General features: G+C 37.3%; 2 protein-coding genes across 7 annotated transcripts in view; one reads left to right on the top strand and one right to left on the bottom strand.

Moving 5' to 3' along the window:
- Positions 1 to 136, bottom strand: part of Tpgs2 (tubulin polyglutamylase complex subunit 2) — a 34,775-nt gene extending 34,639 nt beyond the window's left edge. For all 3 annotated transcript variants that reach the window (XM_027935732.2, XM_027935733.2, XM_027935735.2), the window contains exon 1: positions 14 to 136. In XM_027935732.2, coding sequence (XP_027791533.1) covers positions 14 to 95 — 82 coding nt within the window. In that variant the 5' untranslated portion in view covers positions 96 to 136. The remainder of the gene's footprint in view (positions 1 to 13) is intronic.
- A 342-nt stretch (positions 137 to 478) lies between these two features.
- Kiaa1328 (KIAA1328 ortholog) overlaps positions 479 to 26,816 on the top strand; it is a 274,232-nt gene continuing 247,894 nt past the window's right edge. For 2 of the 4 annotated variants that reach the window (XM_071602797.1, XM_027935755.2), the window contains exons 1-4: positions 479 to 561; positions 7,324 to 7,359; positions 8,090 to 8,235; positions 22,833 to 22,927. In XM_071602797.1, the coding sequence (XP_071458898.1) occupies positions 504 to 561; positions 7,324 to 7,359; positions 8,090 to 8,235; positions 22,833 to 22,927 (335 nt within the window). In that variant the 5' untranslated portion in view covers positions 479 to 503. Of the gene's footprint in view, positions 562 to 7,323; positions 7,360 to 8,089; positions 8,236 to 22,832; positions 22,928 to 23,791; positions 23,815 to 26,816 lie in introns of those variants that run through there. The other 2 variants (XM_071602799.1, XM_071602800.1) reach the window with 2 other exon arrangements.

The raw sequence follows: 26,816 nt of genomic DNA, 5'->3' as shown, positions 1-26,816 counted from the left end.
TCGGTCCCCTCACCTAGGATGCGGGTGATGCCCAGTGTCAACTTCTCCAGGTGCGGCTTACTGCAACTCAGCAGCGAGGGCGACGCCTCCTCCATGGCTCGCGTCCCGGCTCAGCGCGCGGCGGAGACAGCGCCTGAGGCCGGTGAGGAAAGCGGGGCGGGCCGAAGGAGGGCCGGACCCCGCCTCGGCGCCTCGGCCATGCAGTTCACGGCATGCCGGGAGCTGTAGTTCTCGGCGCCTGAGAGCGCGGCGGAGAGGAGATGGGCGGCCCGAACTGGTCGGGCCACAGTAGTTCCTCCCGGCGCTCGTTCCCGCGGCCCGGCGCTGCGCTCCACTCCTCACCACTCGGACCCCGCCTCCCATTCGCCCTGACCCTCTTGCCCCGCCGCAGCCGGCCGCGCAAGCGGGGACAGGCCTCTGCGCCGTGCGTCCAATGGGGACTGAGACTGGGGGCCGGGGCGTGGCGGCCTCGGCGCAACGCCCCGAGTGGCGGTTGTTTCAAGATGGCGGACGTGGCGGGCCCCTCCCGCCCGGGCGCCGCGGCGTTCTGGAGCCGCGACTGTATCCTTTTGCCCGGCTGGCAGGGGGCGCCGGCGCCCTCCCCCGGCCGAGGGGCGAGCTGTCGCGTGGGACTCTGGGTGGCCAGGGAAAGCGCGATCTAACCCGGAGGCGGAGACGCGCTGTCCGGCCTCAGTCTAGGTGCCGGGCTCCCTCTCGCTTGGGTCTTAGGTGTCACCAGACAGGAATTCCAGGTGTGCGACACTGCACCGATGGTTCCCTGCCCTCCTTGGTGGTGAGCTTTGAAAGATGGCCTAGTCTTGGCCCAGCCTGGGTCCCGGAGGCTCCGTCCACCGACCCTCCCTGTGTAACCCAGGCGGACAGAGTGTAGGCTTATGGTTGAGGAAGAGTGGATGTGAGCTGGACACGGGCAGTTGCTGGCCGGGCAGGGAGATTTTTGTCTTGATTTAGAATTGCCCATGGTCTATGCTGTTAGGCTCAAGTCAAGACTTTGTCGGACTTTAAGGGCCTTTCAGTGATGTTACATTTTCGAATTGAGGCTGTAGGTGTAGGGCTTGGTTTCACAGAGATGTGTTCTGGTGGTGCTGATTACAAAATCAGGTGCCTAGAAGGTGATTTACAAGTAGATCGCGGGTCACCAAGGGCAGGGCTTGAAATTGTGCGATTGTTTGGAGCCTTCCATCACCGTGGTAGTAGTCCCAGTTCAATATCCGTGATGTTTGCTTGACAGGGCTATTTTCCCCCTGGGTTAGGTAGACTGTTGTAACCTGAGCTTTCCTCCTGGTAATTTACTTTTAGTTCCTTAGAGGCGCATTACCTGGGAGAAGAAATGCAATCAGTGTTATTGGTTACCTGCAGAGGCAAGTCTTTTTGTCTGTTTTCGAGGATTGGGGTTGGCGTTGAGATATTGCTGTTACCTTTGGCGGAATCACTCTTTAGACATTCTACTTAGCTCCCAGTGAAATTTACAAAATTGTATTACCAGTTCTCCTTATTGAGTTACTAGGATTAGAGTTTCATATGAAGAGAGGACTATTTTTGCATTCTTTGCTGCTGGGTGTTTAGTATTATGCAATTACTAAACAAAATTACCACTTGTCTCTGATAGGTTGGTAAGAATCAAATGAAATCATGTACATACACTGTGGATGAAAGTGCACTTTAACTGTCAGTAGGGATGAGAAGAGAATATGTGCATGGGGGACAACTGGGCTGAATTAGGAAGTCCAGAAATTGGAATGAACCTTTCCTTATGAAGCACTGCCTCTGTATTGAAAGGATTTTGAGAGACAGGAGATTCTTATCTCATTATAACAATCAATGGTATTGTTCTGATATAGAATAAGTGGTTGGGGGTGGAATGACAATTGATTGCAGTGGGACTAAGTTAATTATCAAGTGTGTGGAATGACGTATGCTCTTGGATTTAGCAGCTCTGTTCTCATTTATATAGATGTCACTCTATTTCATATAGAAAAGTCACAAATACACCCTATGTCTTATATTTTCACTCTGAAATTTAATATAAAATACTCATCTACTCAGTGATGTTGAGGAACTGAAATTGTATGGGAAAAATAGGATGACATTCTGTAGAAATTCAGATGTTGGAAAGGAATTGCAAGGTTACTAGCATCACTTGTTTCCCCAGCCCAATCCCTCTGATGACCAGTTAACATCCAGCCTCAGATATTTTCATTTCAAATCATCATGGGGCATAAAAGCAGTGCCAGATATCATTTTGTTACTGAGAATTGAGAAGCATAATGATAGATATGAATCATTTTGTTTATTCCTATGGGTTGATTTTTGATTTCTTTTCAGTTACATTGTTGATTGCCCAGACTAACCCAGAGCCTTAGAAGTAGAATTTTCAATAGAAAAGGGTCAAATAGTATGTAACTATGATCTCAAATTCTTTTAATACCATTGAAGAAAAGATTTTCAATGCTCTCTAATTGTTTTGAAAAGCAATTAGAGAAATCTGACTGAGAGATTTGTCAATTCTAGAAGTTTCCATCATGAGGACAGATCATTACCACATTTAAAAACTGCTGCTGTGAGTTACGCATCTCCTACACAATGTGATTCAGTAGTGGTGTTTTGCACAAAGTATGTCATACAGAGGCCTCATGTCGTAGTAAGTGTAAATGATGAGTATGCCACATTGACATTTTATGAGTTAAATCTTCCAGGAAAATGTTGGTTCAGTTGTAAATTGCTTTCCTCCTTTGTAATAGTTTCTGGTAATGTTAGAAGCAGTTAGTGTTTTTGCAGTATCTAAATTTGATTACTTACATGCACTTAAGTGGATTATCATTAATTATATTAATGATTTGATATTAACAAATATGAACTGCAAGGGACCTTGTCAAGAACATTTCAGTAGCTATAATCTCTGCTATTGAGTTCTCAAATAAAAATAGGCAAAACCTTTATGTGAATGTAAAGATAATATACAAGCTCAGGTCTCTGTGGTCAATAATAATTACATATACATTTGTTGCTGGTGATTACAACTGAGAAGATTAGAGTGGGTAGCACTATACACTTATTTCCTACACTGGATATCTAGAATAGAGATGCTTCTTCCTTTCTTTTTTAATATATATATTATTTTTTAGTTATAGTTAAACACAATACCTTTATTTATTTTTACTTTTATGTGGGGCTAAGGATCAAACCCAGGGCCTCACATGTGCTAGGTGAGCTCTATACTGCTGAGCCACAACCCCAGCCCAAGATGCTTCTTTCTAACCCTTCTGCCTGTGGATTCTAATTACTCTTTTAATTTGGGGGCATTTAAATAAATTGGTACCAGCACTAAAAATGCTTTACAACTTGCTAATTCTTGTCACATTGAGATGTTTCTAAAGTAATCAAAGTAGAAATAAGGTGGCACGGAGAACGCAATAGCAGGTTCAATATGCATTTGGTATATATTATGCCTCTTCGACTTCTCCTTAAAGTATATACTTGTGGGTAAATCCTGAATAATAAGATAATGAGATGAAGATAAGATTACATATTACTAGAAAGAATAGTGTGGATGAAAGCATTTTCAAATATTTTATTTGAAAGCATTTTCAAATATTGTTGAAGTCAAATTAACTTAGAAGGTTTTTTGTATTTAAAAAATTTTGTATGGATATAGTTAGAAGTAATAAGTTTTGTTTACATATTTTTTCAATATCTTTATTTATTTATTTTTTATGCGGTGCTGAGAATCAAACCCAGTGCCTCACATGTGAGGGTCAGGTGCTCTACCACTGAGCTAGAGCCCCAGCCCTTGTTCACATATTTTGAATGAGATAGAGGAAGAACACTGAAAGTTCTTGTGTCATAAAATTAAATGTCAGTTTCATTCTTTCATAGATGGCTTACTGGGACCCAGAGGCTTCTTTTATGTTTGGGGAAATCATCTCCCTCTTGTTGCTTATATTTAAGTGAGATAAGGCCATGAATAAGTAACATGTTTTATGTCTAATAATTATAGGTATTTTGGAGGCAAATAAAGCTGGAAGGGGGAGGTAGATGGGTTATAGGAAGAAAGAGTTTTGCCATTTTAAGTACCTATGTGGTTTAGGAAGTAAAAGCCTCAGTCAGAAGGTGGCATATGACCAAAGTCCTAAACACAGTAAGGTAGGAAATCATGAAAATATTGGGAAAGAGCTATCTGGATAGAAGAAATCAATGCAAAAACTCTTGAGGTAGGAACTTGCATAGCTCATTGACAAATGTAAGGAAACCAGGAATAAATGAAGGGAAAACTGGTCCCAAATGAGGTGATAGGGTGAGAGATAAGATCTTGAGCATGGCCCTTGTAAATACTTGGATGTTTAATATGAATGATTTTAAAATGTTCTTTACCAGCACTAAATAATGACAGTTAAGGAGTTATGCATAGAAACATGGGAAAGCAGTTAAGAAGTAATTGTAATAATCCTGGGGAGAGGAAAAGGTGGCTAGGATCAAGGTGATATTATTGGTGAGAAGTGATAGGGACTAGGAGGGGCTAGAGTATAATTTGAAGCACCAACAGAATTTTCTAAATGTGAGCTATGAGAAGAATCAAGAATAACTCCTTGTTTTTGTTGGGGGCAGCTGGAAGAATGGAATTGCCTCATTGAGAAGGGAAGGCTTTGGAATAGCAACTTTTGAGATGAAGATTAGGACTTAAGTTTTGGACATTTGAATTTTAGATATCTTTTATAATCAAAAGGAGCAATGTCAGGTTTAGGGGATAGGCTCCTGTTAAAAATTACTTTGGTCAAAGTCAACTTATTTATGGTGTTTAAAGACCTGAGAACTGAATGAGGTCACCAAGAGAAAAAGAAGATGTAGGAAAAACTGGGCCTTGGGTCACTCCAAGGTTTATAGGTTAGGAGTCTAATAAGACGACTAAGCAGGAATTGTTAGAAAAGTAGGAGAAAAATTATGAATATGTGGTGTCTTTAAAGCTAAACAAAAACGTATTTTAAGGAGAGTGTTTTCTATGTCAAATAATATTAACAGAATTGATTAATGGATTTTTAACAATACAGAACATTGTAACTATCAAAAGTAGTTGTATTGGGTTGATGGAGTCAAAAGCTGGATTGATGTAGGTTTAAGACTGGGAAGAGAGGAGTTGGAGACAGTAAATGTCTCTTGAGAAGTTTTGCTATGAAGGGGAGCAAAGTTGGTGTAGTGGTTGGAGAAGAGGGTTTTTTTTTCTGGAAAAAGTTTTTACATGTTTCCATGCTAATGTAGACAGTTTAATAGGAAAAATAATTGAGTCAGGAGAAAGAAAGGGATAATATCAGGAGCAATACCCTTTGGTAAAAAAATTTGTATAATGGTATGTTGGTATTAGATAGGAGCAAGAACTGTTCATCTGTAGCAAAAAGAGAAAGCAGAGTCTATGGGCACAGATACAGGAAAGGTCAGTAGATATGCTGATGGAAGCCTGGGGAAATTGGTTCTGTTTTGTTTTAAGAAATAGGAGGCAAAGTTATTAGCTGACACTAAGGATGGGTAAAGTTGTCAAGTTTGAGGAGAGAAAACAAAGTAAGAAATACTTGCGTTTCCAAATCAAGTTGAAATTCAGTGGGGTCCAGGGGCTGATCTCTTCCAATTGTGAGCAGGCTCCTTCATAAGTGATGTAGGGAAGTGTTGAGTTATGTTTTCTAAGACTGAGTTATGTTAGTCTTTCCATAGGTCATCTTTGGAGAAAACTGAAATTCTTCATTACTGTACCCTTCTACTTAAAAGTACAGCCATTTATAGAGGTCTAGCATCACTGTCATGAATCACCGCCCCCCCCCCCCCCATCAGATCTCTTTTCTAAGTACAATTCAAATAGCAAATAAACATAGATTGAGCGCCTGCTGTGCTTACAAGGCCCTGTGCTTGTCCTAAGGAATATAAAAAATATGAATAATGTTTGTTATTGAGAAGCCTGTACAATTTCATTTTTTAAGGTTATTTTTAGATTGGATATCAGTAAATTTAGAAATGTTCTTTCTGCTCTCACACTAGTTGCTGACAGTTTCTTTGGAGTGGAGGTTCTAACTTTTTGGTTTACTTGCCTTATATGTCTCCTAAAATCTAAGCTCCATCCCTGATGTTTGAGGAAATTGAAAATTTAGGGGCACTCATTATTAGCACAAATCTGAAACCTATGATGATAGTACATGTGCTAATGCCGAGATCTGTGAGAATCCAGCTGGCAAACAGTAAACACCATCTAGCATTCCTAGTATTTTTATAGGATTCTAGGCATTTCCAGTCAGTGTTCCCTGGAAAGACTAGACTCTATTACAAGGGTTGATAAAATTGCTCAGCTAATTGACTTTTTGAATGTGTTACATCCACTCTAGCCTTTTCCAGAAGCCTACAGTTAATAATTGCTTTTATCCAGAAATCTTTGAAAACATTGTACAAAAGAACAGAAAACTTTGGAATTTTCTAGATTGTTTGAAAAGAAAATTGTTTCTAGGCTTCTTTTGTGGAAGTGTAACAGAAGATTACCAAAATGTAGACCTCGCTGGATAGGGTTCTGAATAGGACTTTGTTTCTAGAAAAAAAGCTTATGTTGGCTCTCTTTCTATAGCAACATTATGATTTTACCCTTTCTAAATTTCTTCTTTTGAAATTTAAAATATTTATTTATTTACTTATTTATTGGTCTTAAATTTCTTTCAGTTTCAGTAGCAGGGCTTCATGGGACATTTCATGAATATACTGCAGAAAAATAAATGTTGCCTTTGTGTTTGCTCAATTGACTTGCCAAACAGTGTTTGTTCTTCAAAGCTAGAGCCTGTCTTGAAATTATTTATATTCTTTATTCTAAAATAACTTGTCAGTTTCTCAATAATGGGCAAACTGGAGCACGAATGGAAAGAAATCTAATAGCAGAACATATATTATAAGATATCCTATTTGGAAATAAGATTAGATATAAGTTTCATGGAATAAAGCCTTCAGAATTTGTATGAAACAATTTGTATGTGACTATATAAAGATGAATTTTTAAAGAATATTATTTTGCTACATTTAATTCAATTGCTTGGGTTAAAGTAATTTAGTTTAGTTTTGTTTTTAGAAGTTAGTTGTAAATTCCCCAGTCAAAAGAGATGAAGAATTGATAACAGACATGTAGGCACAACATTTGGATATTGATATAATCTTACTTTTTTTTTATGGTGCTGGGGATTAAATCCAAGGCCTTGTGCATGCAAGGCAAGCACTCTGCCAACTGAGGTATAGCCCAGCCCCTGATATAATCTTTTATAGTATTTTCCTTTATGTCTTCCTTCATAGTTTCTGACGAAGAACAATCAGTAGTATATGTTCCAGGTATGACTTTCTATGTTCAAATTTGGGAAACCTCCTTTGCTTCTTAAGTGTTAGGAGAATATAAAACATCAAGAAATCCTTCTTGAATGCAGGACAGTCCTTCAAATTCTAAATCTAAAATTGTTACTTCACAACAAATTCAAAAATTCAAGTTATTTTTGTGTATTTGACCAGACCCTATTGAGGTTTAAAATACTGATTCATCTTGGGCAGTGGTTGGGCAAATCAACTTTTAATGAACTTGTAAACTATTTCACATATTATGAAGTAAGAGATTCTTTGAAAATTTCTAAAATGAAAAATGGCCTAAATTTAATGTTTTGAAAAGTGTGGAAACTTCTTGATATAGGGATATTAAGAGACTCTCTAAAGTTTATTGGTGGCTAATAGAGAAGTAGTAAAATGGAATCATTGAAGGCATCCTAATTTGGTGAAAACTATCTTTGATTTCTCTTAAGTTATTTATGGTATGTTGTACTTTATTGGTTTTAAGGTTTACGACTGTTCACGACACCTTTTAAAAACGTTTCCAATGGCTTTTTAAAGTATTTCTCTAAAATATCACCTTTTCATGATTCATTGAATATTAAGAGAACTTTAAAAGAAATTTATAAAGTTTTTCCTATAAGCTCCCATAAAGTAGAGGATACTAAGGGAGAGGTTTATGAAGGGAGGGTTTAAGAGAATGAGAAAATATAATTTCAAAATCTTGTTTAATGAAAATCCTTAGGAATTTCTACAGAAGGAAATACCAAATCAAGACACAAGTTGATAAGTCCAAAAGCTGATGTTAGAGGTAATAAGACTTTCAGAGTGGCTGACGCTTCAGTCTCTGTGAAATCTTTAAAAGCTGCAGGAGATTCAGTAAATGAACAGGTGAGTATCCTAATTTTTATTTTAATTTTTACTTTTTCTTATTATTCATTTTTTAAAAATAAGTACTTGCCATTATGGGTAGAAGAGCCTTTAAAATAACTTTAGGTGATCTGCAAACATTCTCAAAAGATACAGAAACTTCTAGGACCTTTGAAAATGCTGACTATGAATATGAAATATCTATATAATTCAAAGGTTTGTTCCAAAATATCTGGACAAACTTTAAGGCTTAGCTAGGAAAATATAGTATCTTATGTCTCAAACAATCTACATTCTGATCTGTATGGCATTAATGAATCAGATTAACAAGATTTTTTTTAAATTGGATATCATTTATGAGTTTTGTTCTTGTTTATCTGTTGATGGATAAACCATTATATAATAATGACACTTTATTAAGGAAATTTCACCAGCATTATTATCATTACATTTACTTAGAAAATAATATCATAAAGATTCTCACTTTTCATAGCCCTGTTATCGATTTCTTCTCATCTTTGTCTTTGCATGTGCACTTTCTTTTGGTGCAAGTCCTCTCTGATTTCTTTATTTTACTTTAGTTTTTGTTATATTTTCTCTCAAGCAGAGTTCAAGTCAGGCTTTGGAATCTATATCTTTTGGATCAAATCCTCCTGCTGCCTGTTTTTTTTTTTTTTTTTTTTTGAGATTACCCATGCTTTTTCTTTTCCATATTATCTATAGCTAGAGACTGCATGACAACAAGCCAAAAACATGTATTAAGAATTGTAATGCAAAAAAAAAAAAAAAGAATAGCATTACCTTAGATTAGTTAGAGAGAAGTGAAAGGAGGGGAAGGCAGGGGATGTGGGGATAAGAAAGATAGTAGAATGAAACAGACATTATTATTTTATGTATGTATGTGACTGTATGACCAATGTGATTCTACAATATATATAATCAGAAAAATGAGAAATTATATCCCATCTATGTATGATATATCAAAGTATATAAGTGTATTCTACCGTCATGTATAACTAATTAAAACAAATAAAAAATCAAAAACAAATAAATAAATAAATAAACAAGCCAAAAACATTTATCAGACTCTTTATAGAGAAAATTTTGCAATCTTTAATTTATATTCTTAAAGACATTTTTAATATCTAGTTTGTTACTCATGATTATGTTTAGTACTCTACAGGATTTAACTGTGATTGTGATTTCAGAGTTCATCTATATTTATTGCTTATCATTATTTAATTTCTTTTTATGGATGAAAACATTTTGCTTATTCATCAGTTAAGAGACTTGTGATATTTCACTTTTGGGCTGTTGTGAGTAATTATGCCATGAACATTCATATACAATTTTTTTTGTGGAAATATGTTTTCAGCTTTCTTGGGAATATAGTTAGAATTTCTAGGCTGTATGGTAATTATATGTTTAACCTTTTGACAAAATGCCAAACTATTTTCCAAAGTGGCTACATCATTGTACAATTACTACCAGCACTGTGTGTGGCCTCCAACTCTCCACATTCTCACTGTTTATGTCCATCTTTTTGATGATAGCAACCCTAGTGCTTGTGAAGTGGTAGTACATTGTGATTTTAATTTAATTTCCCTAATGATTAATGATGGAGTATCTTTTTATGTGCTTCTTGGCCATGTCTATATCTTTTTCAGACAAATATCTTGTCAGATGTATTTTAATCAAATTGTCTTTTTATTGTTGAGTTATGAAAATTCTTTTTAGATTCCATTTCTTAGTCCCTTGTTAGATATACAATTTGCTAGTATTTTCTCCCATTCTATGCAGGTTTTTTTTTTTTTTTTTTTGGTGGTTTTAATTGTGATAAAGTTCAATTTTTCTAGTGCTTTCTTTTGTTTCCCTTGCTTTGGTGTCAGATCCAAGAAATTATTGTCCAATCTAAGGTCACAAGATTTATGGTTAAATTTTCTTTTGTTTTATAGCATTAGCTCTCAGTCTTATTAATCTTTGTTCCATTTGAATTAAATGTTGTGTATGGTGTGAGGTATTAACCTAGCTTAATTTTTTGGCATGTGGACATCCAGTTGTCTCAAACCATTTGTGAAAAAGATTGTCGTTTTCCTTTTAATTGTCTTGGCATCCTGTCAAAAATCTGTTGACCATAAATATAAGGGTTATTTTCTGGACTCCTTTTTTTGTTCCTTTGATTTATGTTTTTTATGTATGCCAGTTCTGTCTTCATTAGTCTAGCCTTGCAGGAAGTTTTGGAATTGGGGAGTCCTCCAAATTTGTTGTTCTTGAAAGATTGTTTCAGCTATTTTGGGTCCCATGTATTTTCATAGGAATTACAGAATCGTCAAGTATTTCATACATTTTAATGCTATTGTGTGTGGAACTGTTTTCTTAATTTCTTTTTAAGTCCACTGTTAGTATATAGAAATAGTTTATTTTTATGAATTGATCTGGTATCCTATAGCCTTGCTAACTTTTTTTTTTGGTAAATTCCTTATAATTTTCTACATAAAAGATCATGCCATCTGTGAATAGAGATAGCATTACATATTACTTTTCAGTTTGGATTCTTTTTCAGTTGTCTTTTAAAGAGATCTAAAAAATCAAACCAGTTTTTTTAACTCTACCCGTGTTGTTATTATTTTTGGTATTTTTATCCTTTTGTATATGTCTTAAGTTTTCATTTCATATTTTCTTTCAGGATAAAGGACTTCTTTAACAGTATAGTGAGGACACTGGAAATGAATTTTTTTCAGCTTTTGTACACCTAGAGAGTATTTTGCTTTCATTTTTGAAAGATGTTTTTTACTGATTATAGAATGCTCAGTCGACATTTTTTTGTGTGTGTTTAAATGGGTTGTGGCTCTATTCTCGTTGTCTTGAGAATCCTGAGCCTCATTTGTAGCAGTTAGCAAATCAAGCATTATGCTAAATTAATGAAACATGAAGCTGATGTTTGTTGCAGAAACATCTGGACTTTGAGAGGAATTATGGGCCAGGCCCATCTCTGTGTGCTTGCAGCCAACTGTAATGAGCCTATGTATGTCAAATTGGTGGAGGCCTTTTGTGCTAAGCACCAAATCAATGTAATTAAGGTCGATGACAACCAGAAACTAAGAGAATGGGTAGGCCTCTGAAAAATTGTGAGAGGGCAAACCCCGTAAAGTGGTTGGTTTCAGTTGTGTAGTTGTTAAGGACTATGGCAAAGAATCTCAAGCCAAGGAAGTCATCGAGGAGTACTTCAAATGCTAGAAATGAGCACATAAATTTTTTTTTCACGTTCCAAAAAAAATAAAAATTGCATTGTTGCTTGTCTTGCACTGTTTTTGGGAAATCCACTGTCATCCCTATTTTATTCTTCGTGTGTGTGTGTGTGTGTGTGTGTGTTTGTGTGTGTGTGTTTGTGTAAATGTGTAAATTCTGGCTGCATTGAAGATTTTCTCTGTCACTCATTTTGAACAATTTAGTTTTAGTATGCCTTGGAATAGTTTTCTAAATACCACTTTTGAATGGGTTTTATTAAACTTTTGGGGTCTATAGGTTTATAGTTTTCATCAAATCAGGAACTTTTCAGCTGTTGTTTCTTCAGATATTTTCATAGCCCCTCCTTTTCTCTTTTGATGACCTCACTTAAGCTTGAATTATTTCACAACTCTGAGGTCCCTTGCTCTTTTTTTCTTTTTGTTGTTCTCTATCTTAGGATGATTTGTATTCCTATTCCTGTGTCTTCAAATTCATCAACCATTTTTCTTCTGCAGTGTCTAATTAGCCACTGATTTCATTCAGTGCATTTTTCATATGCAACAATTTAATTTTTATCTCTAGAAGTTCAGATTGGGTCTTTTATTTTTATTTCTAACTCTCACGTCTCTACTTAACATGTTCAGTCATTCTTCTGGCTTCTCGAACATACAGAATATTGTTAAACTAATTTTTGCTGTTTTTGTCTACCAGTTTTATCACCCATGTTATTTATAGGTAGATTTTAATTGAATACTTTTTCTCTTAATTATGGCTTATATTTTCCCACCTCTTTGCCTGCCTGATTTTTTTTTTTATTGGATGTCATCAGACAGTATGAATTTTACCTTGTTGCGTATTTTTGTATTTCTAGAAATAATCTTTAGCTTTATTTTGGAACAGTATTATGTGGAATTAATTTGATTCTTTTCAAGCTTGGTTTTAAGCTTTTAAAGGTGATCATGGGATTTTTTTTGTTGTATGTAGTTATGTTTTATTTCTTTTCACTAATAAGGCTTATTCAGTTATTTTAACTGAGAATATTTAATGTAAAGAGTTGTTAAGTATGTGCTAGAAAACCAAAAGTCCAAAAGGGAATATTAAGGCATCATGAAAGTAATAGCTACAAGAAACAACCACCAATCTCCAAGGTTGGGTGAACAGGCAGAACAAGTTGAAATTATTAAGACTTAGAAACTTGGGGGAAGGGCCCCTTATGCTGGAACTTGGATTTTTGATGATGGAGCACCAGGATGACTGCTTCTGCTATCCCTCAGGAGATCTGATAAAGGCCAGTTCTGCAGGGGCCGATAAAAATTAGAAACTAAAATCAGCTGTTCTGTAAGTAACTCAGGGCTGACACTGACAGTACTAGGAAACAAATAGGAAGGGATATGTCTTTTCTTCCTCTAACAACATCTGGTCTCCATTTAGTGGTAGCAGCAGAATTTATCAGAGAGCCAAGTGACCAAGGAGAAAAGAGGTTTCTAAAGTCCCAACTTCAGAATTTCAAAACAGAACATGGAAGTTTTTGTTTAAAGACCAAAGTCAGTAGCATCACAACCAGTACATATATAATTCCATTGTATAGATATGTCAGTGTTTGGTTGTTCTCTAGATGGTAAGACATTTGTGTTTTCAAGTTTTTGCTGTATAACACAGTGACTAAAGTTTTCGTCTATGTGCAGGAGTTTCTCTTGTTTGATCTTTCACTCACTGCACCACTGGTTAAATATGTTTTCATAGGTTATCAGCAATTTCTCTATTGCCAAATCCAGTGCCTTCTTTCCCCAATCTGTTTGACTTTTTCAACTGTTAGCACTGCACAATTGATCAATTGATTGATTGATCCTATTCTCTCTCTCTCTCTCTCTTTTTTTGTGGTGCTGGGGATTGAACCCAGGGCCTTGTGCATGCAAGGCAAGCATTCTACCAACTGAGCTATATTGAGCTATAACCCCAGCCCCTTGGCCCTATACACTCTTCAAACTTTTTTTCTCTACACTATTATGTTTCTGATTCTTATACTTTTAAATGCCAATCTAAATTTAAATCAACTGCAAATTTTTAATAAATCTTAGCTTGGCACTGAGGATGTAGCTCAGTGGTAAACTACTTGCCTGTCATCCGTGAGGTCTTGGGTTCAAATGCCAGCATCACACAAATAAATAAAAAGTTCTCTCCCTGACATAATGGGGAAAATGGTATTTAAAAAAAAATTTCTAGCTGATTTTTTAAAAAATTATCTTTTAAAAAAATTTTTGCTATAATCTAGAGTTATTAAAGAAAAAATTTAAACACAGAAAGGTATAAAGGAAATAAAAATTTAAACATCATCCATAATACCACACATTATCTTTTAAAAACCATACTGACTTGAAATTTCCACCTTTCCAATTTCCTGCTTGGACATTTCTACATGAATGTCTTGCTGGCATCTTAAATTGAACACACTCAAAAGCAAACTCATTTTATTTTCACATCCTCTTTCCTATTAGGAAATCCTTCTCCACCTTTGATTCTTACTATTTCCAGAATTAGTTTTAGGAATCTTTTGGTTAGTCTTGGCTACCTGAAGTAATTGTAGTGACTTACTTAAGTAGTTGCACAAATGCCAAGAATCATTGTTTCTTTTTTTTTTTTTTAAATGTTACCTGTAATTCCCTGTGACTGCCTGAGTTATATATATACCTTTAAAGATCCCTTTTAATGTTGCTAAAGGACTGAAGAGAATTTTTTTTGTAGCCTAAAAAATAGGATAGTATAATGTTTAAGAGCACAGACTATGGAACCTATATTAGGTCCTGATTCTGCTGTTTAACTGCTGTAACCCTGTGAAGGCTATGTACCTTCAATGTAAAACAGGAATAATACCTTAACTGCATTGTTGTGAAAGTGAAATGGAATAGTAAGTACAAAGTACTTAGAATATTCTTGTCATATAGTAAACTCTATGTATACATTTAGCTGTTACAATTATTATTCTTTGATCTAATACTACTATTACAGTGGACCTTAGAGTATTTTGAATGCTTAGTAACTGATACTTCATCTGCCAATCTTAATGTATCTTTAAACAGCCTTGAGACTATGGTTTACTAAAGGTTCTCAGTATCTTTTTGGGCGAGTGGGGGAGCAGAAGAATACTGGGGCACTTGGCCACTGAGCCACATCCCAGACCTATTTTTTATTTTATTTATTTATTTATTTTTATTGGTTGTTCAAAACATTACAAAGCTCTTGACATATCATATTTCATACATTAGATTCAAGTTGGTTATGAACTCCCAATTTTACCCCAAATACAGATTGCAGAATCACATCGGTTACACATCCACATTTTTACATGATGCCCTATTAGTAACTGTTGTATTCTGCTACCTTTCCTATCCTCTACTATCCCCTCTCCCCTCCCCTCCCATCTTCTCTCTCTACCCCATCTACTGTAATTCATTTCTCTCCTTGTTTATTTTCCCATTCCACTCACAACCTCTTATATGTAATTTTGTATAACAATGAGGGTCTCCCTCCATTACCATGCAATTTCCCTTTTCTCTCCCTTTCCCTCCCACCTCATGTCTCTGTTTAATGTAATCTTTTCTTCCTGCTCTTCCTCCCTGCTTTGTTCTTAGTTGCTCTCATTATATCAAAGAAGACATTTGGTATTTGTTTTTTAGGGATTAGCATATCTGCTCTAGTGCCATCCATTTCCCTGCAAATTCCATGATTTTGTCATTTTTTAGTGCTGCGTAATACTCCATGGTGTATAAATGCCACATTTTTTTTATCCATTCATCTATTGAAGGGCATCTGGGTTGGTTCCACAGTCTAGCAATTGTGAGTTGTGCTGCTATGAACATCGATGTGGCAGTATCCCTGTAGTATGCTCTTTTAAGATCTTCAGGGAATAGCCCGAGAAGGGCAATAGCTGGGTCAAATGGTGGTTCCATTCCCAGCTTTCCCAGGAATCTCCATACTGCTTTCCAAATTGGCCGCACCAGTTTGCAGTCCCACCAGCAATGTACAAGAGTACCCTTTTCCCCACATCCTCGCCACCACTTGTTGTTGTTTGACTTCATAATGGCTGCCACTCTTACTGGAGTGAGATGGTATCTTAGGGTGGTTTTGATTTGCATTTCTCTGACTGCTAGAGATGGTGATCATTTTTTCATGTACTTGTTGATTGATTGTATGTCCTCCTCTGAGAAGTGTCTGTTCAGGTCCTTGGCCCATTTGTTGGTTGGGTTATTTGTTATCTTATTGTCTAATTTTTTTGAGTTCTTTGTATACTCTGGATATTAGGGCTCTATCTGAAGTGTGAGGAGTAAAAATTTGTTCCCATGATGTAGGCTCCCTATTTACCTCTCTTATTGTTTCTCTTGCTGAGAAAAAACTTTTCAGTTTAAGTAAGTCCCATTTGTTGATTCTTGTTATTAACTTTTGTGCTATGGGTGTCCTATTGAGGAATTTGGAGCCCGACCCCACAATATGTAGATCGTAGCCAACTTTTTCTTCTATCAGACGCAGAGTCTCTGATTTGATATCTAGCTCCTTGATCCACTTTGAGTTAACTTTTGTGCATGGCGAGAGGAGGGGATTCTGTTTCATTTTGTTGCATATGGATTTCCAGTTTTCCCAACACCATTTGTTGAATATGCTATCCTTCCTCCATTGCATGCTTTTAGCTCCTTTATCAAATATAAGATAGTTGTAGCTTTGTGGATTAGTCTCTGTGTCCTCTATTCTGTACCATTGGTCCACCTGCCTGTTTTGGTACCAGTACCATGCTGTTTTTGTTACTATTGCTCTGTAGTACAGTTTGAGATCTGGTATTGCTATACCTCCAGATTCACACTTCCTGCTTAGAATTGCTTTTGCTATTCTGGGTCTTTTATTTTTCCATATGAATTTCATGATTGCTTTCTCTATTTCTACAAGAAATGCCGTTGGGATTTTGATTGGCATTGCATTAAACCTATAGAGAACTTTTGGTAATATCGCCATTTTGATGATGTTAATTCTGCCTATCTATGAACAGGGTATATTTTTCCATCTTCTAAGATCTTCTTCTACTTCTCTTTTTAGGGTTCTGTAGTTTTCATTGTATAAATCTTTCACCTCTTTTGTTAGGTTCATTCCCAAGTATTTTATTTTTTTTGAGGATATTGTGAATGGAGTGTTTTTCCTCATTTCCGTTTCAGAAGTTTTGTCGCTGATATACAGAAATGCCTTTGATTTATGCGTGTTGATTTTATATCCTGCCACTTTACTGAATTCATTTATTAGTTCTAGTAGTTTTTTTGTTGACCCTTTTGGGTCTTCTAGGTATAGAATCATATCACCCGCAAATAGTGATAATCTAAGTTCTTCTTTTCCTATTTTTATGCCTTTAATTTCTTTCGTCTGTCTAATTGCTCTGGCCAGTGTTTCGAGAACTATATTGAATAGAAGTGGTGATAGAGGGCATCCCTGTCTTGTTCCATATTTTAGAGGAAATGCCTTCAATTTTTCTCCATTCAGAATGATGCTAGCCTGAGGCTTAGCATAGATAGCTTTTACAATGTTGAGGTAAGTTCCTGTTATCCCTAGTTTTTCTAATGTTTTGAACATAAAGGGATGCTGTACTTTTTCGAATGCTTTTTCTGCGTCCATCGAGATGATCATATTGTTCTTATCTTTCAGTCTATTGATGTGGTGAATAACATTTATTGATTTCCGTATATTGAACCATCCTTGCATCCCAGGGATGAATCCTACTTGATCATGGTGCACAATTTTTTTGATGTGCCTTTTTGTCTGATTCGCCAGAATTTTATTGAGGATTTTTGTATCTAGGTTCATCAGAGATATTGGTCTGTAGTTTTCTTTCTTTGAGTTGTCTTTGTCTGGTTTTGGAATCAGGGTGATGTTGGCCTCATAGAATGAATTTGGCAGAGCTCCCTCTTTTTCTATTTCCTGAAATAACTTGAAAAGTATTGGTATTAATTCTTCTTTAAAGGTTTTGTAAAACTCCGCTGTATACCCATCCGGTCCTGGGCTTTTCTTGGTTGGTAGTCTTTTGATTGCTTCTTCTATTTCATCCATTGATATTGGTCTGTTTAAGTTGTGAGTATCCTCCTGACTCAGTCTGGGTAAATCATATGACTTAAGAAATTTATCGATGTCTTCACTATCTTCTATTTTATTGGAATATAGGTTTTCAAAATAATTTCTAATTGTCTTCTGTATTTCTGTAGCATCTGTTGTGATATTGCCTTTTTCATCCCGTATGCTAGTAATTTGAGTTCTCTCTCTTCTTCTCTTCGTTAGCATGGCTAAAGGTCTGTCGATCTTATTTATTTTTTTGAAGAACCAACTTTTAGTTTTGTTAATTTTTTCAATAGTTTCTTTTGTTTCAATTTCGTTGATTTCCGCTCTGATTTTTATTATTTCTTGCCTTCTGCTACATTTGCTGTTGTTTTGCTCTTCCTTTTCTAGGGCTTTGAGATGAAGTGTGAGCTCATTTAATTATTGGTTTTTCCTTTTTTTGAGGAATGACCTCCAGGCGATGAATTTCCCTCTTAAAACTGCTTTCATTGTGTCCCATAGATTCCGATATGTTGTGTCTGTATTTTCATTTATCTCTAAGAATTTTTTGATTTCCTCCTTTATGTCTTCTGTAACCCATTGATCATTCAGTAACATATTGTTCATTTTCCATGTGATGTAGGATTTTTCCTTCCTTCTTTTATCATTGATTTCCAGTTTCATTCCATTATGATCAGATAAAATGCATGGTATTATCTCCACCCCTTTATATTTACTGAGGGTTTCCCTATGGCATAATATATGGTCTATTTTTGAGAAGGATTCATGTGCTGCTGAGAAAAAAGTATATCCACTTGATGATGGTTGTTATATTCTACATATGTCAGTTAAGTCTAAGTTATTGATTGTGATATTGAGTTCTATAGTTTCTTTATTCAACTTTTGTTTGGAGGATCTGTCCAATGATGAGAGAGGTGTGTTGAAGTCACCCATAATTATTGTGTTGTGGTCTATTTGATTCTTGAACTTGAGGAGAATTTGTTTTATGAACGTTGCAGCACCATTATTTGGTGCATAAATATTGATAATTGTTATTTCTTGTTGGTGAATGGTTCCTTTTAACAGTATATAATGTCCTTCCTTATCCCTTTTTGATTAACTTAGTCTTGAAGTCGATTTTATTTGATATGAGGATGGCCACCCCTGCTTGCTTACGAGGACCGTGTGCGTGGTATATTTTTTCCTAACCTTTCAGCTTCAGCCTGTGTATGTCTTTTGCAATCAGATGTGTCTCCTGGAGGCAGCATATTGTTGGATTTCTTTTTTTAATCCATGTTACCAGCCTATGTCGCTTTATTGGAGAGTTTAAGCCATTAACGTTTAGAGTTACTATTGATATATGGTTTGTACTTCCAGCCATGTTTGATTATTTATCTTCTTCTTTTTTTTTTTAAATTTAGTTTGTTTCTCCATGATTAGCTTTCCCCCCGCCCTCTGTCTTTACAGAGGCACTTCCCACTGATGGTTTTGGTTATTGTTTTTCATTTCTTCCTCGTGTAGTGTTTTGCTCAAGATGCTTTGCAATGCTGGTTTTCTGGCTGCAAATTCTTTTAGCTTTTGTTTATCATGAAACATTTTAATTTCGTTGTCGTACCTGAAGCTTTTTTTTTTAATAATTTTTATTGTTTAATTTTCGTCAGACACAACATCTTTGTGTGTATGTGGTGCTGAGGATCGAACCCGGGCCGCATGCATACCAGGCGAGCGCACTACCGCTTGAGCCACATCCCCAGCCCCCCTGAAGCTTAATTTTGCTGGATACAGAATTCTTGGTTGGCATCCATTGTCTTTCAGTGTTTGAAATACGTTGTTCCAGGATCTTCTGGCTTTCAGCGTCTGTGATGAAAAATCCGTTGTTAACCTTATTGGTTTACCCCTGAATGTAATATACCTCCTTTCTCTTGTAGCTTTTAGTATTTTCTCTTTGTTCTGTATATTGGATATCTTCATAACAATGTGTCTTGGCGTTGGTCTACTGTGATTTTGTGTGCTCGGTGTCCTATATGCATCTACAATTTGTATATCCGTTTCCTTTTTTATTTCTGGAAAGTTTTCTGTAATTATTTCATTGAGCAGGTTACTCATTCCCTTGGTTTGAATCTCTGTACCTTCCTCTATCCCGATGACTCGTAAGTTTGGTTTTTTTATGTTATCCCATATCTCTTGGATGTTTTTCTCGTGATTTTTTACCAGCCTTTCTGAGTTGGCTAGACTCTTTTCAAGATGATATATTTTGTCTTCATTATCTGACGTTCTGGCTTGTACTTGCTCCACTCTGTTAGTGATAACTCTCAATTGAGTTTTTAATTTGGTTTATCGTTTCCTTCATTTCTAGAATTATTGCTTTTTTTTATAATCTCTATCTCCTGATAAAGATGCTTAACTTCTTCTTTTATCTGTTTATGTAATTCATTTTCAGTGTGTTCTTTCACTGTTTGGATTTGCTGTCTCGTATCCTCTTTAAGGTTCCATTCCATCTGTCTAAGGTATTCCTTGAGTTCTTTATATGACCATTTTTCTGATGACTCTAGGTCCTCCTGAATATTTAGGCTGTCCTTCATTGTTTGTACTCCTTTTCTTCCTTGCTTTTTTATGCTGCTCATGTTACTTCTTGTTCTGTTTGACTGCTGAGTTACTGTTTACTCTTATAAATTTATTTGATGCTTGGGAGGAAAGATATTAGAAGGGAAGGGAAGAAGTCACTAAAGAGAATGAGAGTAGGCAGGTAGAATTCAAGGAAGGGGGAATAAGAAAATTGAAAAGAAATGAAAAGACAAAAGAAAAAAAATAGAAAAGAAAGAAAGAAAAAAAATTTTTTAAAAAAATAATAGTCATAATAAAAATGAAAATTAAAATTTAAAATAATAATAATAATAAAATTAAAAAATTAAAAAACATTAAAAACATTATAAAAAGTTAAAGAACAACAACAACAACAAAGAAATGAAAATGAAAGAAAAAAAATAATAATAAATGCAGTCATAGTATTCGATTAACTTCTCTTCCAGTAGGTGTAGCTGTGCCCACTGGGCCAAGCTTCTCCTCTCAATAGGTGGGAACCAATCACTGTGCCGCAGCTCTTCCTCCCAGACTGGGCGGGTCTCCAATCCTGAGTGCCTAGGGCCTTCTCTTGTGTTTCCTCAAGCCAGGCCCTGCTCACCTGTGACGCTCACCACAATACTGGCTACATGCCAGGTCTGCTTCTCCTGGGAGCCCTGTTTTCATTAACGCCTGGGCACACTCTCCCTGTTTGCCTCCCTCAGACCCTAAGTTTGTAGAGCTTGGGGCTGAGAACTCCCAGCGAATTTGCTTGCCCTCTGGTAGCCACGCCCCCGGTAGCTGGTGCAAGAGACCTCAGTTGTCAGCATTGGTGGGAGCGGTAGCTGGGAGTTACGTGCCGCGAGTCCCGCGCCACTCCTGATTCCCTTGGTCTGGCTACCGCGCTCATGGGAGAGCTGGGAGGGGCCCTTACGGGAGAGCTGGGAGGGGCCCTTAAGGTTTCCCCGCTGTGTGGAAAGAGATGCCTAGGGGATTACACACCTGTCGCGCTGGTTTCAATGAAGTTATCTCCTCCGCCCGTGACGTCAGTTCTCTGCCATGGTGGTATCCCATGCAAATGGTGACCGTTCGTTCCCTTTGCCGGGTGACCAATGCAACGGGTGGGTCCTGACTGTCTCTCCCAAGCCCCGTTTCAATCCTGTGGCCACTGCCTATGAAGGCTTGGTTGGCTTTTATCTCTGTAAGTTCAGAGGGGCCGACCAGTTATTTCAGCGGGATCGTTAGTTGCTGAGTCACAAGAAGCAGGTGAACTGGAGCTTGAATGCAGCCGATCCGGGCTCGGTGTGTGTTCTGAGGGGCCCAGACTGTTCGCCCCAGATCCATGTCAGCTCAGCATTGCCTAGTGATCCTGAGCAAACAGCATTTAGACAGTTTACGACTCCCTATGCCCGCGCAGCTGAAGAGGTCAGAGACTTGATCTCTCCGTGCCCGCCACCATGTTGGATCTCTCTGAACTCTTAGAAGAGTAGTTCTCAGGCCGAGGTCGAGGCGCTTGTCCAAAGTCCCACTTTTAACTCAGTGGTGGAAGGGCCTCTAGTGATTCTTCTTTAAACCACCCTGGGCAGTGTTCTCACGTGTTGCTTTGCCCACTGTCACCCAACACTAACAGGTAACCGGTGTCCCCAGCTCCTGCTGAGCACATGGCCCTGCCAAAATCAGATGACTCCTCCTCCAGCCATGGACACCTGGGCCAGCCTCATCCTCCTGGCAGAGGGCAAGGACTGGGTTTCCTCCTCCTAAATGGGACCCCATTTCAGCAGCATTACATGGTGAACTGTGTGTTGCACGTGCTTCCGGTTAGGGCACTTTACTGAGCCTGAGGTCCCGCACGTCCAGAGCAAGTTAGCACCAATTACCCCTGAACTCTCTCTCTGACAGTCCTCAGATCAGCCCTGGTGAAGATTCCGGAAGAAGGTCAGCTCAGACTTTTTGTGGATGAGGAGGCCACTGCGGCTCTCCTTGCGGGGGCTCCAGGGGAAACGTTCTGGGACGGCCACCAGGAGCGCTGTGCTGCAGGCCACGTGGGCAGGGTGGTCGGGCCTGGCATCCTCGCTGGGCACCCGGGGAGGTGGAGGGTCTTCCTCCCTGGAGAGCAGCAAAGATGGGATCATAAAGGGCTTTAGCCCCAGGCAGACGACAAAACACCGCTGGACCTCGGGTAGCACAGAGGAGCCCGCTTCTCCACTGGCAGGCGGACCCCTCTACCCCCACGGAATCATGTGGCACTGCGGGGCGAGAGGCTCTCAGCACTGAGGGATGCCTGCATGGGATCTATTTTTTATTTTATTTAGAGACAGGGTCTCGTTGCATTGCTTAGCACCTTGCTGTTGCTCAGGCTGGCTTTGAACTGGTGATCTTCCTGTTTCAGCCTCCCAAGCTGCTGGGATTACAGGTGTGCGCCACAACACATGGCCTCACTATCTTCTATTAGGCACTTGTTCTTGTGACATTCACCAAGGGAAAGTTGTTTTCCTAATATTTTCTAATATTTTAGTAGGAACATTTTTTTAAAGTTTTTCTTGTGTCACTTTCTGTGTAAATTCCCTGGTATTCTCTGGTTCATCATCAGTTCCTTAGTCTGTTTTGAGCTCACAGTAGATTTAAAAAAACAGGTAAATGGTGTTCTAGTAGATGAAAGATATCTAAGAAATTTTACTTTCCATGCTTATTTTAATAGGATTTTCAAAAGATTTAAAAAATATTTTTAGAAAAAGTTAACCAAAAGATTTTGTTTTGTTTTGTTTTAGAATTTCTGCGAGCGAGGAATGAAGAGTGTATCATTAAAGGATTTATGTCTGGAAGACAAAAGACGCATTGCAAACTTAATTAAAGAATTGGCCAGGTGAGGTTGGGGGACCTTCTATGAAATGCATTATTATATGAGAGACAGCTCTTTTTGAAAACAGAAAATTGCCAGTATGTTTTGATGTCATTATGTCATTGATCTTATAGGAGTAAAGACTTTTAATAAAAAGACTGTTATCCAAAATATCACCTCCTTTCAAGGACCTACCTCCAATGACCTAACTTCCTTCCCCTAGGCCCTACCTCTTTAAGGTTCCACCATCTTCCAGTAAGTAGCATCATGAGCTGGGACCAAACCTTTAACACATGAGACTTTCAAAGATGCTTAGCCAAACCAAAGCACATATTTTGGGAAAGATCCACTGGAACTATTCCAATATACTGTTTGCTCTGAAACTGACTTTCAGTAACATCTATCCATAGAACCATTGCCTGTTATAGCTATTACAGTGATCTTCTAATATTTACTCTATTTTCCATATTTGTTTCACATTAATTGGAATTCTTATTTAAGAATAAACTACCCTTTCTGCCCTAATTATTTATTTAGCTTAGTATTTATTTCATTTTTTTATTTTTATCAATATCAGAGGCATGAATATTTATTTTATTCTTATCCAAAATTCAGAAATAAAATGAAGTAGCAACATGATACTCTTTTGTTTCACACCAAAAAAAGACTTTGTTTTGAGATCATTATAGATTTACTTGGCAGTTTTTACAAATAATACAGACAGAACACATCCCTTTACCCTGTTATCAGCAGTGATATTTTGCTGAACTATAGTACAATATCCTACAACTTTACCCAGTTTTTGCCAGTGATAATATTTTTTAAAAATATTTTTTAGTTGTTGATGGACCTTTATTTTATTTATTTATATGTGGTGCTGAGAATCGAAACCAGTGCCTCACACATGCTAGGTAAGTGCTATACCACTGAGCCACAACCCCAGCCTGCCAGTGATAATATTTTGATTGACTATAGTATAGTATCAACATTGAAAGATTTCATTAATGTTTTACATATCTCATCAATTTTAAGTACTCATTGAATGTGCATTTGTTTTTATGAAACTTTATCACATGTGGATTTTTGTGTACAATCACTATACAAAACAGTCCTGCTACAAGGATTACTCTTGTTGTCTTTTTAATAAATACACTTACAAGGTCTTTTTAGACACTGTTTTCCTTCTTAGCCCTTAACCTAATACCAAGCTACCACTAATCTTCTTTCCATCTATTCTAATTGTTACTTCAAAAAAGTTGTATAAATGGGATCATATAGTATGTAACTGTTTAAGATGGGATTTTTTCAATCATCATTCTCTTTACATCCATCCAAGTTGTTACATTTTCTAATACTTTGTTTCTTTTTATTGCTCTATGGTATTCCATAGTGTAGAGGTAGTACAGTTTGTTTAACTATTCACTTTTTGAAGAACATTTGGGTTGTGTCTAGTTTTTGACAGGTACAAACCAAGCTGCTCTGAACATTCATGTATAGGTTTTGTGTAAACATACAATTCTTTGGGATATTGTATCCTAAGTGCATGCTTGTAAGAAACTTCTGAACTACTTTCCGCAATGATTGTACCATTTCATATTCTCAGCAATGCAAGAGAGGTCGAGGTCCTCTGAATTCGCTAACAAATTTGTTGTGGTTAATTTTTATTTTAGCAAGTCTCATAGGTGCTTATTGCTAATATCTCATCTTGATTTTAATTTGCATTTATCTAATGGCCAGTGAGGTTGGACATTTTTACATATGCTTATTTCCACTGTATTTTTTCAGTGAAATGTCTGTTTATTCATTTTCTTTTTCTTACTGGATGTTTGGGCTTTTTTATTGTTGGGTTTTGAGGTTCTTTATATGTTACTTATCCTTTGTAGGCTATGTAGTTTCCAGTTATTTTTTTCTGGTCTGTAGCTTGCCTCTTCATCCTTTCCCAGGATAAACAAAAAGTCTTATAAAAACAAAAAGTTTATAAAACAAAAGTTTTTCATCTCAACTAGATCATTCTAACATTTTTTTTCTCTTTTAAGTTCATGATTCATTTTGAGTTAATTTTGCATACTGTGTGATGTCTAAGTTGAGTTTTTTTGTTTGTTTGTTTTAATATTGGGGATTGAACCCAGGGCCTTGCACATGCCAGATCAACATTCTACCACTGACTGAGCACATCCCCAGTCCTGTTGAAATTTTTTTGTGAATGTTTGCCAGATTTCAGCATGGGTCATGTTTGTGTGGTCTCTTCCTGGGTTCCTTGGTTTGCATTGATCTAGGTGTTTATCCCTTTTCCAATGATCTAATTACTGTACAGATGCAGAATAATAAACCTTAATACTGAGTAGAATGATGCCTTCTACTTTATGATTCTCTTCCAATTTTTTTTTTTAGTTTTTCTAGTGTTACTCTTTCCTGTAATAATTTTGGCATGACTTTGTCAAACTCTTTCATAACTCTGCTGATTTTTTAATATATATTACATCAAGCTATTGATCAGTTTTAGGAAGAAATGAAGTCTTTCCTATCTTGAGTCTTCTAATCCATGAATATGCTAGTCTCCAATTATTGAAGTTTTATATTCCTTTGTGACTTTCAGGATATAGGTCCTATACACATTTTTTTCACATTTACATCTAAATATTTAATTTTCTTTGGGGTAATTATAAATGGTATTATGGTTTTAATTTGGATTTTTATATATTTGTTCATAGTATATAGACGTGATTGAATTATATTTTAATCTTGATTTCTGAAACCCTGATGAATTCACATATTAATTCTAGTTTTGCTGTTATTCCTTGAGGTTCTTTTATGTCATAATTATTATTGTTATAAATTATGACATAATTATTATTTTTCATAATTATAATTAATGCAAATAGACACTTTTATTACTTTCTCTCCAAAGTATATGTCTGTAATTTCCTTTTCTTGACTTATGCTGCTGGCTAAGATTTCCAGTGCTATGTGAATAGGAATTATGAGAGGACATTCTTGTAATATTTATAAATTTAGGTGGGAATGCATTCAGTCTATCATCAAGTCTGAATTTAACTACTGTAGTTTTATAATTTGATAGTATATCAGATTGAAGAAGTTCCTTATCTATTCCTAGTTTTTTGTTTTTACTTTCTTTTTTTAAGAGTTGAGTGGATCCAAGATGGCATGCTAGAGGGAGGCTGTATTCTGTTTCACTCTGTGACCTGGGATTCTAGTAGTGGGAATACTGTTTCTCTGTAAGTTATTAGAAGAACCCCCACAGCTGCTCCCACGCAGGTCTCCAGACCTCAGCGTCAGCACAGAACTCCCAGAAGCTCACCCATTGGCCACCATGCCTGAGTAGAACCACTGGCATCAACACGTGCAAGGGACCCCTGGCTGCCCATCTGCACAGGAATCCTGGCTGCTGCTCCCGTATGGACCCCCATCTACCAAAATGGGACTTCCGGTAGCCTCCATCTTGGAACACTATAGCCACTATCATAGTCCCCTACACACACCTGGGGACACTGGACAGGGTCTGGAGACCACTGCCAGCCACACACTGCATGCCATAGAGCTGCATCTCTGAACACTCCCACGCAGCTGGCCCAACCTGACCCTATACCCCATCTGTGAAAGCACCCGCCTCCATCTTGGTATACCTTTGTCACCATGTATAGTTGGGGCAATTCCCAGCTTGGGACACCTGCTTGGGGCCTGGAAGCAATATCAAGGTACCTATAGTCCCCAACTCCGCCCTATCCCCCGCAGCCACTAACCTGGCACAGTGCTTATGGTACACAGCCAGTCCATAGATTGCAAAGCCTGGCCCTGAACTGCCCATTACTAAACAGCTCTCCGCCACAGGTGCACAGTCCTCAGAACACAGGCCATAAGACCTTCAGAGATAGAGGTTCCTGATTAGGAAGTA

This window comes from Marmota flaviventris, chromosome 16, assembly GCF_047511675.1.
Source record: "Marmota flaviventris isolate mMarFla1 chromosome 16, mMarFla1.hap1, whole genome shotgun sequence".
Lineage (NCBI taxonomy): Eukaryota > Metazoa > Chordata > Mammalia > Rodentia > Sciuridae > Marmota > Marmota flaviventris.
The sequence above is the reverse complement of the archived record's forward strand: the minus strand, read 5'-3'. Positions and strand labels throughout refer to the sequence as shown.